At 40.0% G+C, this 16481-nt stretch overlaps 1 protein-coding gene, 1 long non-coding RNA gene and 1 pseudogene across 2 annotated transcripts; 2 read left to right on the top strand and 1 right to left on the bottom strand.

Moving 5' to 3' along the window:
- Window positions 1-5509: 5509 nt before the first annotated feature.
- Window positions 5510-8021, top strand: LOC141839216 (uncharacterized). The gene is made up of 7 exons (XR_012602879.1): window positions 5510-5576; window positions 5700-5815; window positions 6133-6196; window positions 6268-6349; window positions 6905-7001; window positions 7694-7802; window positions 7919-8021. It is a non-coding gene; the product is annotated as an uncharacterized LOC141839216 (long non-coding RNA).
- A 727-nt stretch (window positions 8022-8748) lies between these two features.
- LOC141833968 (putative beta-1,4-xylosyltransferase IRX14) lies at window positions 8749-10483 on the bottom strand (annotated as a pseudogene).
- Window positions 10484-14497: 4014 nt separating this feature from the next.
- LOC141833015 (sugar transport protein 8-like) lies at window positions 14498-16360 on the top strand. Its single transcript, XM_074720397.1, has 4 exons — window positions 14498-14633; window positions 14788-15107; window positions 15181-15807; window positions 15917-16360. The coding sequence occupies exons 1-4, from the start codon at window positions 14498-14500 to the stop codon at window positions 16358-16360; spliced, it is 1527 nt and encodes a 508-aa protein (XP_074576498.1).
- Window positions 16361-16481: the final 121 nt, after the last annotated feature.

Below are 16481 nucleotides of genomic sequence, written 5' to 3'. Positions count from 1 at the left end.
TTAATTAATCCTTTAATTAATTAATGTATTTAATTAATGCATGCTTTAATTAATTAATACAACCTTTAATTAATTAAAGTATTTAATTAATGCATGTCGGTAAAGACTTCATTAATCAAGGGGTTTCGGCTATTCCGGGTAAACTTTAACTCGTCTAGCTCAACTAGCCCGGGTAAGACTAAACATAAATCTTTTGTATTTAACCTGACATTACTTGTCAAACAACAAAACAGACTCAAGTCTGACCAGACTCAAATCTGACCGGGTCAGACTGCATCAGCAATCTCCCCCTTTTTGTTGTTTGACAACCAGATTTAAGTTTAGCCTTGGTGGCTCGGTCTCCTGATTCCTCAAGAGGAGGGCCTTGGTGGCTCGGTCTCTTGATTCCAGGAGGAGGGCCTTGGTGGCCCGATCTCCTGTTTGATTCAAGAAAGCTTTGGTAGCTTTGCTCGTGACCTGGACTTTAATGTTTTATTCATCCTTATACTATGTCCTTGTGCTGGAATGTTTTTAATGCTGCTTTTGAGTGTGCAGATATACAGGACAGGTTATGGAGGGAAATTCAAAGGGATGGTGAGAGTTCCAATGCGGGCGTCTGAGCTGTCTCTTCTGCAGGGGAGTTCTGTGACAACGGACGGCAGCTGGTGTCAGAACAGTGCAGGGATCCGTTGGGCACAAGAACCAAGCAGAGGCTATAAGAGAAGCGAGAAGCAGCGCTGAGGAACGTAGCTTAAGGGTCTCACGCACTTACTATTGATCATCCTTGAGAGCTCAGAAGCGCCATTGCCCATCTTACGAGAGCCTGAGCGTGAATCGAAGAAGAGGAAACAAGAGCAACGTCCTGTGTTTGGAAGAACAGGCTTGTGCTGCTAGCTGTTCTTGTTGGCTCTGTCTAGAGCAACGTCCTGTGTTTGGAGGAACAGGCTGAGCAGCAAGCGGTTCTTGTTGTCTCTATTGTCCGGTCTTTGATTCACTGTATTCTCCTTGTCTTGTGCTTATCCTCGTATCTTTGAGACATTCTGTGGAGAGGTTCCTCCACCGAGAAGGAGAAGATTATAGCCGATATTTATCGGGGTCTGATCTGCCGAAAGATCGAGGGATCGTCCACCTTACGGACACGCCGAGGAGTAGGAGCATCATCTCCGAACCTCGTAAATCACTGTGTTAGCGTGCTGATCCCAGTCTTCGTGTACTCTGATTGTTCATTCCGCTGCGACAACGAAGACGAAGGAAGAAAAGCGAAAAGTGTGGACGGCTATTCACACCCCCCCTCTCTAGCCGGTGTCCAAAAGATCCAACAAGTGGTATCAGAGCAAGGCCGCTCTTCACCGGACTAATCGCCGGATGAGCCATGATCCGAATCTAACTATGTGGGTTGAACCTTAACTTAAATCTGGTCCTCCGCCTCTCTTCGCCACCGCAACCGCCGGCGAGGAGTGTCTTCACCTGTCCGCGAGAAGAGATCAGGGTCTTGAGGCGAGCAGGGAGAAGAGACCAAAGGCGTGGCGAGAAGCACCCCAGCGAGGCTGCGGTGGCGAGGGGAGAAGAGACTAGACCCGCGTGAGGTTGCGGTGGCGAAGAGAGGCGGAGGAGAGGAATCGAGGAGCAGGGGGATTGGCAGGAGAGGAATCGCGGAGGAGGGTTAGGGTTTGCGGCGGCGAAGAGAGGCGGAGGAGAGGAATCGAGGAGCAGGGGATCGGCAGGAGAGGAATCGCGGAGGAGGGTTAGGGTTTCCACGAGGCTCGGTTTGTTTTTCTTCGCCACCGCGTGCACAGGGTGCCACGTGGCTTCCACATCAGCTGTTGCCCACGCGACGCCCAGCAGAACATCTCTGTATATATATATATATATATATATATATATATATAGCATGACATACGTGGCAGTCCACGTATGTCATGCCACGAGGGCCCATTGTCGATTAGGACAAAGAAAAACCTAAAGCCTTCCTCTCTCGCTTGCCGAACTTTTCCCATGCCCGAAGCCTTTTCCTTCTTCCTCCTCCTCCTTTGCTTCCGCCGGCCAAGTTCTTCCTCCTCTTCTGCGCCTTTTCCTTCTTCCTCCTCCTCCTCTGCTTCTGCCGGCCAAGTCCTTCTCCTCTACGACCACCGCCCCATCTTCCTTCCTCAGCCTCTCCACCGCATCTTCCTTCTTCCTTCTCTGTGACCGCCGCCGCATCTTCCTTCTTCCTCCTCTTTTGCGCCTTTTCCTTCTTCCTCCCCCTCCTCTGCTTCCGGCGGCCAAGTCCTTCTCCTCTGCGACCGCCGCCCCATCTTCCTTCCTCTGCGCCGCATCTTCCTTCCTCAGCCTCTCCGACGCATCTTCCTTCTTCCTTCTCTGTGGCCGCCGCCGCATCTTCCTTCTACTGGCCTCCTCTGCGTCGCATCTTCCTTCCTCAGTCTCTCCGCCGCATCTTCCCTCTGTGACCACCGCCGCCGCATCTGAAAGAACAGGTAAGAAGTGATATTTGGTAATGAACATGATTGTGCCTCGATTCTTTCATATCATTCATCTCAATCGATAGCGGTTGGTTTTTGATGGATTTGTGGTTTCTACCATGTTTATGTTTGTGGTTTACCTTGTGAAGATGAATCTGATTGTCATCTGGAAGTCGATAGTGATGGTTTTTCTATGTTTGTGGTTTAGGAGTGCAGTGTTGGTGCAATCTTTGCTCCAAGTGCATTGAGTTTCAATGTTTGGCTAAACCATGTTTAAAGTTAGGCAATACTTGTGATCTAACATGTGTGATGCAAGTTTGCAGGAAAGTCCAAGCGTGGTCTTGGCAAAAGAAAGTCCAAGTGGAAAGTCTTGGCAAAGGAAAGTCCAAGGTTGGTCTTGGCAAAAGAAAAGTCCAAGTGGGAAGTCTTGGCAAAGGAAAGTCCAAGGTTGGTCTTGGCAAAAGGAAAAGTCCAAGTGGGTAGTCTTGGCAAGGAAAAGTCCAAGTGGGAAGTCTTGGCAAGGAAAAGTCCAAGTGGGAAGTCTTGACAAGGAAAAGTCCAAGTGAGTGGTAGTCTTGGCAAGAACTTGACATGACGAAGCTGATGGAAGCATCTCAGGCTAGTGCGAGGATGATGGAGCATCCAAGGGAGGCACGAGGCTATGGGAGGTGTTTGAAGGCCGAGGTCTAGGTCAAGAGAAGCTGAAATGGGATTTTTCAGCTTCATCAGTCGACTGGCCCTGCCAGCAGTCGACTGCTCATAAATCAGACGCACACAGAAAAATCAGTCGAGCCAGAGGAAGACAGGAGTCGACTGGGCAGTCGACTGGTGTATGGTGAGTCGACTGATGCCAGTCGACTGGTCTTGGAACAGTCGACTGCTATTTGAACGTTGGCGAAGATTGGCAAGCATTTAATGCGCTTTAATGCGGGATTTTGTTGCCGATTGAAGCCATCAGTCGACTGGCCCTGCCAGCAGTCGACTGATGATGAATATTTATAAAAGAAGCCTGCACGAGATCAACTCAAGAATTCTGCCATTCTTTTATTCTTTAGTGCTTCTTTTGAGAACTTGTTGTTCTCTGATTCTATGCTTTCTTCCTCTCCTCTTAAACATTATTTCATATCATTCTTGAGGAGATCGAAAGAGTTGTAAAGGTTTCTCCGCCTTCGAGGTTTTCAAGAATGAGAAGATTCATAGTGCAGCGGGTGTGTGCGTGCGTGTGGATCCTTGGATTAGTCACCTCTGCGGAGGTGGATACCAAGTAAACAAACCGGGTTAGCGTTGATCTATTATTTTCTCTATTATATTTTGCTTCCGCTAACACTCTTGCAGAGAAACAATCAAGAAGAATCGAAAAATACTATTCACCCCCCTCTAGCGAACCAACCGATCCTAACATGCAGATCGGGGTCTTTTGATTTGTGATGTCTGGACTGAGTTAATTAATTTTATTAATGCTTATTAATAGGTGTATGTCATCTTTAAGGAAATGAATTAATAATTTTTTTACATTTTGAAATAGAAATTAGACATGCCCATGCTATTACATAACTTTGAGTCAGTGTTAGGTTGTTATATTGCTTGTTTTTAGTATAAACTTTAAATTCTTTTATTTTGTGTATACCATGATATCTGTCATAGGATGTCGGCTCATTATTGTATGTTAATATTGTGATGATGCAAATTGATTCATATATTGTTGAAGTTTGAGTTTTTTAGTGATGTTTGGAGTTTGTAATTTATAAGGTATGTTTGTCCTTACAGGTTAAAAATGCCTAAGTACTACACCACTAATACACCGAAATGCAGATGTGGACGAATGACGAAAATCATCACCTCATGGACTGTTGATAACCTAGGCAGGAGATTTGCTATATGCTCACTATTTGAGGTAGGAAAAAGTTAGCATTATTTGTCAATTTTTTGTGTGCAAAACATAGACATTTAATCTCATAAATAACTTGGAATTGCAGAATGAAGGGGGGTGTGGTTTCTGGACATGGGTTGATGATGAGATGTGTAGTAGATCAACACAAGTAATACCAGGATTGCTAAGAAGAATAACCAAATTGGAGGATGATGCTAGAACTGCAGAGAATGTAATGAAAGAGTTAGAGGCTAATGCCAAAAGTGTAGAGGATACCATGAAGGAGTTGAAGATCCAAAATTGCAAGTTACACTTTGAATTGGATAAAACAAAAAAAGAAATCGACAACTACTTGTGGTGACGATGCGTTTGATAATGTGGATTGTCACACGTGTAGCTTTCTATTCAGATAAATATAACTGAATTTAATTTATTGTATTTCACAAACTTGTAGTTGGAGTTATAATTGTTTTTGCTTGGAACATTCACTACTAGAAAATTGTTGTTTAGCGGCGGTTTGAAAAACCGCCGCTATTTTCTGTGTTTTTCGGCGGTTTATATTAACCGCCGAAAAATAAATTATTTAGCGGCGGTTAAATTTAATTTGTGGCAGTTTGATAATTGGCGGCGGTTTGAAATTTGATTCGCGACGGTTTTAAAATTTTTGATGGAATTTTTGTTTGTGATGGTTTTAGTTCAAGTAGCGCGGCGATTTCTCTTCTCACGGTAACTTAAGCGATTAGGTCATCCCGTGGCAAAAGCTTTTCTTTCCAAAGCTACCGCGATTTTCATTTTCCAAACCCTAAGCGCCTCTGCCTCCGTCCTCTACCTCCGTCCTCGAAGCCCCGCCTCCGTCCGTGATTTCTCAACCTTCGGGCGGCGTCACCCACCAAGCGTCTCTACCTCCGTCCTCTAAGCCCCGCCTCCGTCCGCGATTTTCATTTTCCAAACCCTAAGCGCCTCTGCCTCCGTCCTCTGCCTCCGTCCTCGAAGCCCCGCCTCCGTCCGCGATTTCTCAACCTTCGGGTGACGTCACCCACCAAGCGTCTCTACCTCCGTCCTCTAAGCCCCGCCTCCGTCCGCGATTTCTCAACCATCGGGCGGCATCACCCACCAAGCGTCTCTGCCTCCGTCCTCGAAGCCCCGTCGCCTTCGTCCACGATTTCTCTTCAAGACCGACAATTACACATCATTGAATATAGAAAGAAAAAGCCCTGCCTCCATCCTTGAAGCCGGCCAAATTTCGCAGAGGAAAGCAGAAGAAGAAGGTAGGTGCATGATTCCTAGGTTAAAGCTAAGGTCTTTGTTGTATTTATTTGTGCCTTTTTTTGTTTTCTTCTTAATTTGTATTGTAATGTTGTTCAACTGAATTGGTGTTGGGCTTGCAAAAGTGGAGCAAGGGAAAGCAGAAGGAGAAGGTGAACAACGCTGTTCTCTAATTTATAAGGTTCTCTGATTTCGATGCTATACCATACTTCGCCTCTGGTTTGAAAGGGGTGGCCAGCTGGTAATGAAGTTCTTTTCATGTGCAATATTCAGCTGCAGTATCTGTCTCTTGCTTTTTTTTTTATGCTTAAAGTATGATTACTGCAAGCTGAGGCAGTTGTGAGTAAAATATTGAAATTTACTGTTTCTGGAGTTTTTATAGTGAAGATTTCCATTCAGTTTATATTACTGAATTAAAATGCAACACCAAAATTCTCTTTGGGCACAATATCCTGTGATGCATTGATCACATATATGATACACACAAATTCACGTATTTAGCAACTTTTTTCAAGAGTCCATAGTTTTCATTGCTAACTTTGCTGATCTGGTCTTCAGGAGTATGCCAACATCTGTTGCCCTTGATGTAGTGGCAAAGAATTTGAAACTCAGATTTTTTGAGGTGGGTATTTCACAGAAATCAATGTTTTTAATTTCACTAAAAGAGTTAAAACATAAGCTGGCATATTTCAGGTACCTACTGGATGGAAATTTTTTGGCAACTTGATGGATGCTGGAATGTGTTCAATTTGTGGTGAAGAGAGCTTTGGGACAGGTTTGTTAAATTATTTTATTCCCTCTATGCATTTTGGTTGTAAAATGTAGGCTGTCTTTCCATTAATCTTGTAATAAAAACTGCTAGCTAACTTTCAAACATAACATATTGTTATAACGGACAATTATAACATAATGTAGGCTATAATTGTTAAACTTGGATTATTGCTACTTGTTATTTTCTCTGCGGCATTCAGATATCACGCTATTCACTATAATTGTTTTCTTGAATGCAAACCTAATGACATTTTATTTTTCCATGGACCTATGCCTAGATCTTGGTATTGTCTAAGTTATATATTCTTTCTTCCTTTCTGAAATTTTAATTGGAAGTTTCAGAGTCAGAAGGATATTTAGGAATCAACCCTCATACTCTATTTTAAATTTGCTGCTATCTTATTTGTTCTTCTCTGTTTTTCAAAAGCCATTTTCAGACGTAACTGGAATGTGGTTTAGTATAGTAGTACTGGTTATGAATAGTTTATTTTGGACGGTTCTAAAGGTAGCAATCAAGTGCGCTTAATTTTGTTAAGCATGTATTTCTTGTTTTGTTTAGGGTAATAAAGGAGATAAGATCAGATGTTTCAGATGCTGCTCAAGCTGATGAGTTTGAATACAAGATCCTGTTGATGGCTCCATCTCAAAACATCAAGGCATCCGATTCCTCTTTGCGATCACGTCTGCTATGCTAAAACACTTACTTCCCTTCATGAATTTGTTAGTTATATGAGTTTTTATATTCTGACCCAGACCTTAAAGAGCTCCTGGCATAAAATTTTCTCACTTATAATTTTACTAAATTTCATCATTTTGTTGTATGGCACAATTAAAATTGAAACTGTCCTGAAAACCACAGATTGCTCTTTCATTTATCCTCTGCATGGTGTTACAGCAATGTAACACTTGACTCGAGATATATTTTTAATTTGGTATATACTTCTTTCATTGGACCAGTATTTGTCAAGTTTTAGGTTCTTAGATGTTACTGATACCTACTTTATATTGAACTCCACGTTTATAAACCTCATGTGCTTGTGGAGTGTAGCAATCTGAATGTTTATTTGAATGAAATATCCATCAGAATATTTAACAATGAAACTTTCTGAGCTTTCAAGTATTCTGAGCTTTCAAGTAGCTTCTCTACATATAGGATGCATTTGTATATATGTTAACATTTGTTGTTGAACTTGCTTTGATTCAATAAACATAACATTCTTATGTATTATTTGAATGTCATCTGTAAATAAAACCTTATTACTGCTGCTGTTGATTTTCTAAATCTCATATTTGAATGCACTCTGTTATGGGCTGAAAAAAATATTTTTGGAGGATTCTTCATTTGTAGTGATAAAGACACTCCGATAAAGACACTGCAGCTGCAGTGATAATTGGAACTGACACAAATGGATACGATTATTAAGTGTCAAGGCCTTTTTGGAAACTTTGGAGACATGGTAACTTCTTTTATTTATATCGAGGCACATGCTTTATTTGGCTTGCTTGATTTTTGCACAATTTAGTGTATATCTTTTCTAGTCTGCTTACATTTCCTTTTTTGTTGATTGATTAGGTTGTCAACATGGAATGGGGAAATGCCTTGCTGTTGTTTCTTGGAGCAGCTGCGAGATGACCAAATATCTAACTGATTCCCAGCATTTCTACTTGATTTCCAGCATTTTTTCTAGTTTGATAAAACTAAGGTTTATATTTATTGGATGAACTTTGTTTCAATAAGAAATTGATTCTATCATTGATGTATCCGGAATTCAATATGGATAGGTATATCCAACATATATACCTTTTCCCCTACCTTTAATTTTTACAGTGCGAATTTAAATAGTGGAACGGTCGATATTCATTCTTTTTTTTCGTCCTATCTCTTCCCTTTCCGAATCAAACCAGAGGAATGTCTCATTTTAATTTAGATTGTATCTTTTCTTTATCCTTTTCTTATCTTAGCACCTATTATTCACTATAACTATATATAATTAACAATTAAATTATAAGTCACTAGTTAATAACTATTAAATTTCTATAATTTTATAGAACTGCTTTAAAAAATTTTAAGTTTTCAGAAAGAGTTCGATTTTTTCGAATTATAATTTACAATTTGATTAAATTGATATTTTATTAATAAATATAATTAAATAATATTATTCATGTATATTAACCAGCAGAATATATGTGTTTGAACTCATTTATTTAATTTAATAAATTATTTAAATTTATTCATCTAATTGAAATAATTTCTTACTCAATCGTTGGATTCATTTACAGCTAATAATATGAAAAAGAGTTTTTTGTAAAAAAAATATAAAATGTCTTTTTGATATATTTTTAAAAATTAATGCCAAAAATGTTTGAGTGGAGTTGAGAATTAGAAGAAAGGGTTTGTGAACTTTACCCTGTTGGGAAATTGCTGTCATGGCGGGCCTCGGCGCGGAGCCACCAGAGCAGCACCTTCTTGCCGCAATTGCCCAGCGGCTCGACGAAGGAGGCGTCGTCCAGGAGGGCCAGTGGGCTGTCCACGTCTTCACCGTCCTTGCCCACGTCGTCGAGATCCCGCACCCAACCGGGCTTCCCGCCGCCGGCCACGTCCTTCCACAGCAACCTCGAGTTCAGGACGAACCCGGCCCACTCCATCTTCGCCGGGGAGACGGTCTTGCCGGCGCCGATGAAGGCGGCGCCGGTGTTGGGAAGGGGGTTGTAGGTGTGCCATCCGACCAAGTGTCCGGAGGAGTTGCAAGCCGGGCCTTGGATTGGAACCGGGGAGTCGTTGTTATTGTAGGCCTCGTCGGCCGGCGATTGGCCGGTGTGGATGAGGATTCCCATGGAGACGGCGCTCATCCACTTCACCTTCTGCGCCTCGTCGAAAAGCTCCGGGCTGTGCACGTTACTGTCGTCGGCAAACACCACGATCCCGTCCATTCTCCGGTCCCTCACCACTCTGTTCCATGAAAAATTCGAACAAAGATCCAGTTTTTACCAACCGAAATTTGATTTTGATCGGAAGAAGAAGGAACAGTCGAACCTCAGGGCGTGCAGGCGCATGCGGGACTCGGCGAGGCGCCGGAAGCGCGAGTCTTCGGGCATGGAATCCGGAAAGGGGATGCGGAGGAAGGGGAGGCCAGAGCGAGCGAGGAACTCGGCGGTGTCGTTGGAGGGGCGAGCGGTGGCGGGAGCAGCAGCCTCGACGACGACCCAGGTGAGGGGGAACGGGAACGAGAAGGAGGGAGTGGAGGAGGCCGGTGAGGTGGAGCATTTGGCAGGTGCGAACGTAGGTGGGCGTGACGACGATGATCGGCCGCAGGGTACTGCCCGCGCCGCCGCCGTACTCCGCACGCTGCTCTCGCTGCACGCGCTCGATGATCCAGTGCGCCCTCATCGTCTCCTCCGCGTCCGGATGCGCCCACTGCCGGACGCGGATCCCGTGGCGCCCCACCCCCACACGGCTCCTAGTCGCCTGCGTCAGCGGCGGCGGCGGCGGGGGAGAAGCGAGCGAGAGGGCAACCATCTCGGTGCGAGTGGTGGTGGTGGTTGTCGTCGTCGTCGTCGTCGTCATGGCGGTGGCCGAAACGGAGTTGAAAATAGAAGCAGTAGTGGTGGTGGTGGTGGAGGAAGGCGAGTATAAGAGGAGGAAGAAGGCGAGACGAGAGAATCGGAAGCCGAGGACGAGGCTGATGACGCAGCAGACGCCGTGGAGCAGGATCCAGATGACAGGGGAGGGTGAGCGAAGGAGGCTTTCTGCCGGGGAAGCTACCCCGCCGGAATATTCCTGATGCCGGCGTCGGTTGGCCTGGTTATGGAGCAAAGATAACTTCATATCTCCTCCTCCTCCTCCTCCTTCCTTCCTTCCTTCCTTCTTGACTCTGCTTCTCGATTATCAAATCGAAGAAGAAGAGAAGGTGATGATTGGTGAGATGTGATGTCACATGTATAAATGATCGGAGTAAAGAGAGAGAGAGAAGAAAGAGACGAGGAAGAAGAGGAGGAGGAGGAGGTTGGTGGTGGGTGTGGAGTAGTGTGTAAGGATAGCGGGGAAGGAAGGAAGGAAGGAAGGAAGGAGGATGCTTTGGCTTGAAGAGAAGGGAGGTGTAATTGAGATGTGATGGCGCTGGAGAAGGAGGAGGAGAAGGGGAAGGGAATTTGGATGGTGAAAGAGCAGGAAAAAGGAAGAAGGTTCTTTATGGGCAGGAGGAGACAGGGAGAACTGGTGGGTGCAGTTGCATTTACTTGAGCGGATTAATTGTCAATAATATCAATGAATAATTGTGTACTTTTCTTAATAAAATTAAGGTAAAAAAATTCCATCTTATGTTTTGAAATTATGAAGATGATATTTTATTTTATTTTTTTATCAAAAAAAATCTTATATATATATATATATATATATAATTACTTAATTATCCTTTGTTATATTATTTTCATTATTATCTCTCTTTGTATATTTCTGTTTAAATCTTGAATTTATATTCGGTAACTATTATAATATGAATGATTATATTTATGTAATAATAACTATGAAATTATAATATGAATGTAACCATTTATATTGTAGTAGTTACAGTTTGTAGATGTTATAATACGGTATTATTTATCTAATATTTATATTATAGTAGCAATAAAATCATAGTTGTAATAATTATGATTTCATAATTATTATAATATATTTAATCAATTTAAATTTAGATAAAAAATATAGATGAAATAATAATAAAAATAATATTGAAAGATCTTTGTGTCATTTTATCGAGAATAAGACAATGACTTTTGCCCTAAAATTAATATCTTAGTTGATAAGAGCTATTCATTTTCTATTCACTTTTTTAAGAAAATTAATTTCCAACACTATACGCATGTGTAAAATAAGAAAAAGAAAAGTGAGTGATAAAAAATGACTATCATACTTTTCATTTTATACATGTGTTCTGATCCATAATATTGAATGTCAAATACCATGATAGGTTTAAGTTATTATTATACATAATTTTAGTTATGTAATTATTAAATAATCATATAATTAAAATTATAAGATATAAAATATAATTTAATATTATTTAATTTAACTTATTTATTTAAAGGAAATAAAATATAATCAGTTTAATATTTATTTTATTATCATTGATTTAATTTATTTTTAGAATAAATTATATTAAATTAATAATATTAATGATGATAATAAATTAATAATATATATATAATAAATAGAATTTATTTATAATTTTTAAAAATTTAAAAAAAAATCATATATATTTTAATAAAATAATTTCTTAAATTATTTTTTAATTTATAAATATTTAAATTAAAGTTTTTCATTATACATTTCAATTAATTTAATTTTAAAATCGAAAGATAATCATGAAAAAAAATTCGTTAACCTTCGAAATAGTAAAAATCTTAAGCTGTCAAGGTAATCACATTTCAGGTTTATAATCCATTTCCTGACGTTTCCTGACACTCAGAAAGAGCATCTCGCCTTCTCACTCAAGAGCACTCGGCATCCCGACTTGGCACTCAACGTCTCAACTCAACACTCGACATCTCAACTCGACACTCGACATCCCAACTCCACTAAGAGGGAGCACTAGCTCAATGTCCCACTCAAGAGCACTAGGTGTCCTGACTCGGACAAGTCAGTACTTGGCAATCAGCAGCTTGAGTACTTGGCAGTCGAGTGATTTGATCTCCCGACTCGGTGCTTAAGCAACGACCCATTTAGACTCGATAATAAGCCAATAAAGTCTTAGCAACCAAGGTCGTCTCAAGGTTTTTTTGAGGCTCTAAAAATTTTTTTTAGGTCTTTAATATATTTTTTAAAAATTTAAAATTTACGCTCACCTTTTTTTCATTCAGATTTAGGATCGACAATAACGTATTTAAAATTTATTTTTTAAAATTTTATTTTTTAAAATATTTTTTATATAAAATTAGTTTGTTGACTTTTTAAGTTGTAAAATTATTAATTAAAATTTTATATTGAAGTTTTGATAATTTAAAAAATTTATTCTTTTGATCCATCTTCTTCTAAATTATTATTAATTTTTTCTTAATATTAATATTTGATAAATTAAATTTGTGATCATTATTCTAATTCTTAATAGATTTTTCCCTAAAGTATTAGAAAATTCAATTGATTTTTAAGTTAAAATTTTAATTATATTAATTTTTTTTTAATATTAGTAATAAATCTATCAAGTGTACGATTGAATACATTTTCTATTTTATTTTTTTATATAAACATATCCAGAATCATATTTTTTAACCGACATATTTATATTAAAATAAAAAAAAGAAAATATGAATCCCTACTATTTTATCAAAATAAAATTATTTAAAATTAAAATCAAATGTTTCCCATCATATCAACATTAAACAAAAAAAATATTAAGATATTTTTGGGTAAATTAAGCACAGAAAAATTAAACAGTAAAATTCCAAATTATCCCTTTTCAATAAAGAAATTCATTATTATTATGGCTAATAGAGATGATCACCTAACTATGGACCTTTATTATCATAATTGAAATGTGCACCAAACTAGCTACACATTAAGCATATGAACTGCCAAATAGATTGAATTTATTAAAATAAAATAACTAAAAATTACTACACGAAAGGATAATTACTACAAGCATATAATAACACCGAAATCCTTTGTAAAACACAACATATGAAATCTGAAATCCTTATAAAACACAACATATGAAAGAATTATGATTTATGAATGCTCTCTTTCACAGATAGATCATTTATAACAAATAAAGGTTCACAGATAGATCCATGGTCATTTATAACAAAAGTATAATGAAATAAATACTAATCAGTCAAAGAATTATCAATACAAGACTAAGTTACAATTTTAACAAGCATTCAAAAACAACATAATCAAAACCAACAGTGCAATTAAAGACTTCACAAAAATTGAAAAAGGAAAAAAATTGATATTTAAAAAGACTAGCAGTTCTACTTTGTGTTGTATGATAAAAAAAAAATTACTAATTCATGTTCTTATTGAGGAGGAAGAAGAAAGAGCGAGGAAAAAAGATTACCAACGAAGAAGAAGAAGAGCGCGCCCTCTGAGAGTATCATTGAGGAGGGAGGAAAATGTACGATCAATATAGAATCGCTGATGAGAAAGGAAAAGGGTTTACTAACGATCAAAGGAGAAGAGCATCTTTTGAGAGGATCATGATAATTAAGGGAGTTAGATCTTATAGTATATAATTAAAAATAATAATTATAAAAATCAATGACAAATGAAAAAATAATTTAATATTAAAATTGAATATTTCCTTAAAAAATTGAATAAAAATAAATTTAAAATATTAAAAATTACCACCCCAAATTGAACATTTTCTTTAAAAAAAATTAAATAAAAATAAATATTAAATATTAAAAATAATGAGCCCAATAAAATTAGAGCCCTATGCATATGTCTTAAGTCAAGCTGATCAACAACTCATCCTAATCAGACGGGCTGATAATTTAGATTATTATCTTAAATCATCTCAACAGATAAATCTGAATTAATTTTTTATAATTTATAATTTACTATTTCCCTTTAACTCTCACAACAATCTTGGACGAATTATGAAATATTTTCCAACACTATTTATCTCCTAATTATATGCTTAATTCGATCTTTGTATTTGAAAATACTAATTCCACACACATCTCAACTTATCTAAATAGCCATTTAATCAAAAAGGATAAATATTAAAAGTGATATTTGTGTTTGAAAATATTAAGTAAGTTTGAATCGGCTAATTAACTCGATCTCAATCTAATTAAAGTGAACAAACATACATAGAACGTTAATTAAATGCCTTCTCAAAACTTAATCTCAATCATTATATATCTTAATCACAAATTTTATCTTTATCTTGAATAGATCAATTCGAAAGAAAGATTTGAATTTGTGCTTAATACAATTCCATGTATTTCTTATGCATTTATTACAATTAAAGCATGATAAGTATAGCAATATGCATTTATCTCCTTCTTTCTATAAATATTTCATCCCTTATCCTCTATTTTATATACTATATATACACCTTTCTACTTCATCAGTCTTGCATTTTCTAAAAGGCTTTTCTTCTTCTTCTTCTCTTTCTCGATCTTGAGATCTTCTTGTTAAGTAAATATTGAGATGGCGGGCGGTATAATTTCTAATTCGGATGATTCAAAGAAAGAGTTTGCAGGAAAGATTACTTTCTATGTTGTGATTTGTGGGATTATCGCAGCGACCGGTGGATTGATGTTTGGATATGATATCGGAATATCGGGTTTGAGCTTATATTTTGATGTCTTAATTTCATTTCATTTTTTTTGTTTTTAAAATATCCTTTAAAAATAGCAATGTTAAGGATCTTATAGTAAATAAACAATATTTTGGGGAGTGAAATGAACATTTTCTTATCGCCGGACTAAATTCGGCAGGCGGCGTCTCCGCCATGGACGACTTCCTGGAGGAGTTCTTTCCGGAGGTGTACGTGAAGAAGCAGAGAGCGAAGGAGAACAACTACTGCAAGTACGACAATCAGATTCTGCAGCTCTTCACCTCCTCCCTCTACCTCGCCGCCCTCGTCGCCAGCTTCTTCGCATCTTACTCTTGCACCCGATTCGGCCGCAAGCGCACCATGCAGGCCGCCTCCGCCTTCTTCCTCGTCGGTGTCGTCCTCGACGCAGCCGCCAGGAATCTAGTCATGCTTATCATCGGCCGCATCCTCCTCGGCATGGGCGTCGGATTCGGCAATCAAGTAAGTTTTCTCATCTTTTTGTTTGATAAAAAAGAGATTTTTATGCGTTAAATCTAAATTCTTTGTCTCGTAGGCGGTTCCTCTGTTCTTGTCGGAGATAGCTCCGGTGAAAGCCCGCGGAGCGCTCAACATCCTCTTCCAACTCAACGTCACCATCGGAATCTTCATCGCCAACCTCGTCAACTACTTCACCTCCGACATCCACCCGTGGGGCTGGCGCCTCTCCCTCGGCCTCGCCGGAATCCCCGCCGCCATCCTCTGTTTCGGCTCCCTCATCATCACCGAGACCCCCACCAGCCTCGTCGAGCGCAGCAGGACCGACCGCGGCCTCGCCACGCTCAAGAAGATCCGCGGCGTCGACAACGTCGACGCGGAGTTCGCCGAGATCGTCCACGCCTGCGAGAGCGCCAAGCTGGTGAAGCACCCCTACCGAGAACTGATGCGGAGGTCTAGCCGCCCGCCGCTCGTCATCGCGATCCTCCTCCAGGTCTTCCAGCAGTTCACCGGCATCAATGCCATCATGTTCTACGCGCCTGTGCTCTTCCAGACCATGGGGTTCCACAACGACGCCTCCTTGCTGTCCGCCGTCATCACCGGGATCGTCAACGTCTTTTCCACCCTCGTCTCCATCGCCTTGGTCGATCGGGTCGGAAGAAAGATGCTGCTACTCGAGGCCTGCGTCCAGATGCTCATCACCCAGGTCACTCGCTCATTCCATCGAACACACTTTGAGCAAGTTCCAATTTTCAAACACAAGAGCTTCATTTCGATCTTTGAACTAATTCTTCTTCCTCTTCTGAAATTTTCAGACAATAATTGGGATCCTGCTCCAAGTGTATCTGAAATCGAACAACAGTCTCGACCGAGGGATCGCGATCGCAGTGGTGATCCTGGTGTGCGTCTACGTGATGAGCTTCGCGTGGTCATGGGGGCCTCTGGGCTGGTTGATTCCCAGCGAGACGTTTCCAGTGGAGACGAGGACGGCGGGGTTCTCCTTCGCGGTGAGCTCCAACATGCTCTTCACCTTCCTCATCGCGCAGGCCTTCCTGTCGATGCTGTGCCACATGAGGGCGGCAATCTTCTTCTTTTTCGCGGCGTGGATCGTGGTCATGGGGCTGTTCACCGTGTTCCTGCTGCCGGAGACCAAGGGCGTGCCGATCGACGAGATGGCGGAGAGCGTGTGGAAGAAGCATTGGTATTGGAAGAGATACATGGACCAAAACGAAGACCTGGAACGACGCGCTTCTTCTTGAATCAATCCTTTCCTTTCATTTATTTCGCAATTTGTTTAATTTATGATACATAGAGGTGTATTTTAGAAGTTTTGTTTCGAGAGGAGTACTTTTTGTATTTGGAAATTTACATTAATGAACC

This window comes from Curcuma longa, chromosome 1 (assembly GCF_044706935.1).
Source record: "Curcuma longa cultivar G26 ecotype Majalengka, Jawa Barat chromosome 1, ITB_CL_G26_1.1, whole genome shotgun sequence".
NCBI classification, from domain to species: Eukaryota; Viridiplantae; Streptophyta; class Magnoliopsida; order Zingiberales; family Zingiberaceae; genus Curcuma; species Curcuma longa.
The sequence above is the reverse complement of the archived record's forward strand: the minus strand, read 5'-3'. Positions and strand labels throughout refer to the sequence as shown.

What these genes read in the sequence shown, in the direction of transcription:
- LOC141833015 (XM_074720397.1), top strand. Translation starts at nt 14,498, where the DNA reads ATGGCGGGCGGTATAATTTCTAATTCGGATGATTCAAAGAAAGAGTTT. An exon ending in ATATGATATCGGAATATCGG is followed by an intron (nt 14,634 to 14,787) that starts GTTTGAGCTTAT and finishes TAAATTCGGCAG; the next exon opens with GCGGCGTCTCCGCCATGGAC. An exon ending in GCGTCGGATTCGGCAATCAA is followed by an intron (nt 15,108 to 15,180) that starts GTAAGTTTTCTC and finishes TTTGTCTCGTAG; the next exon opens with GCGGTTCCTCTGTTCTTGTC.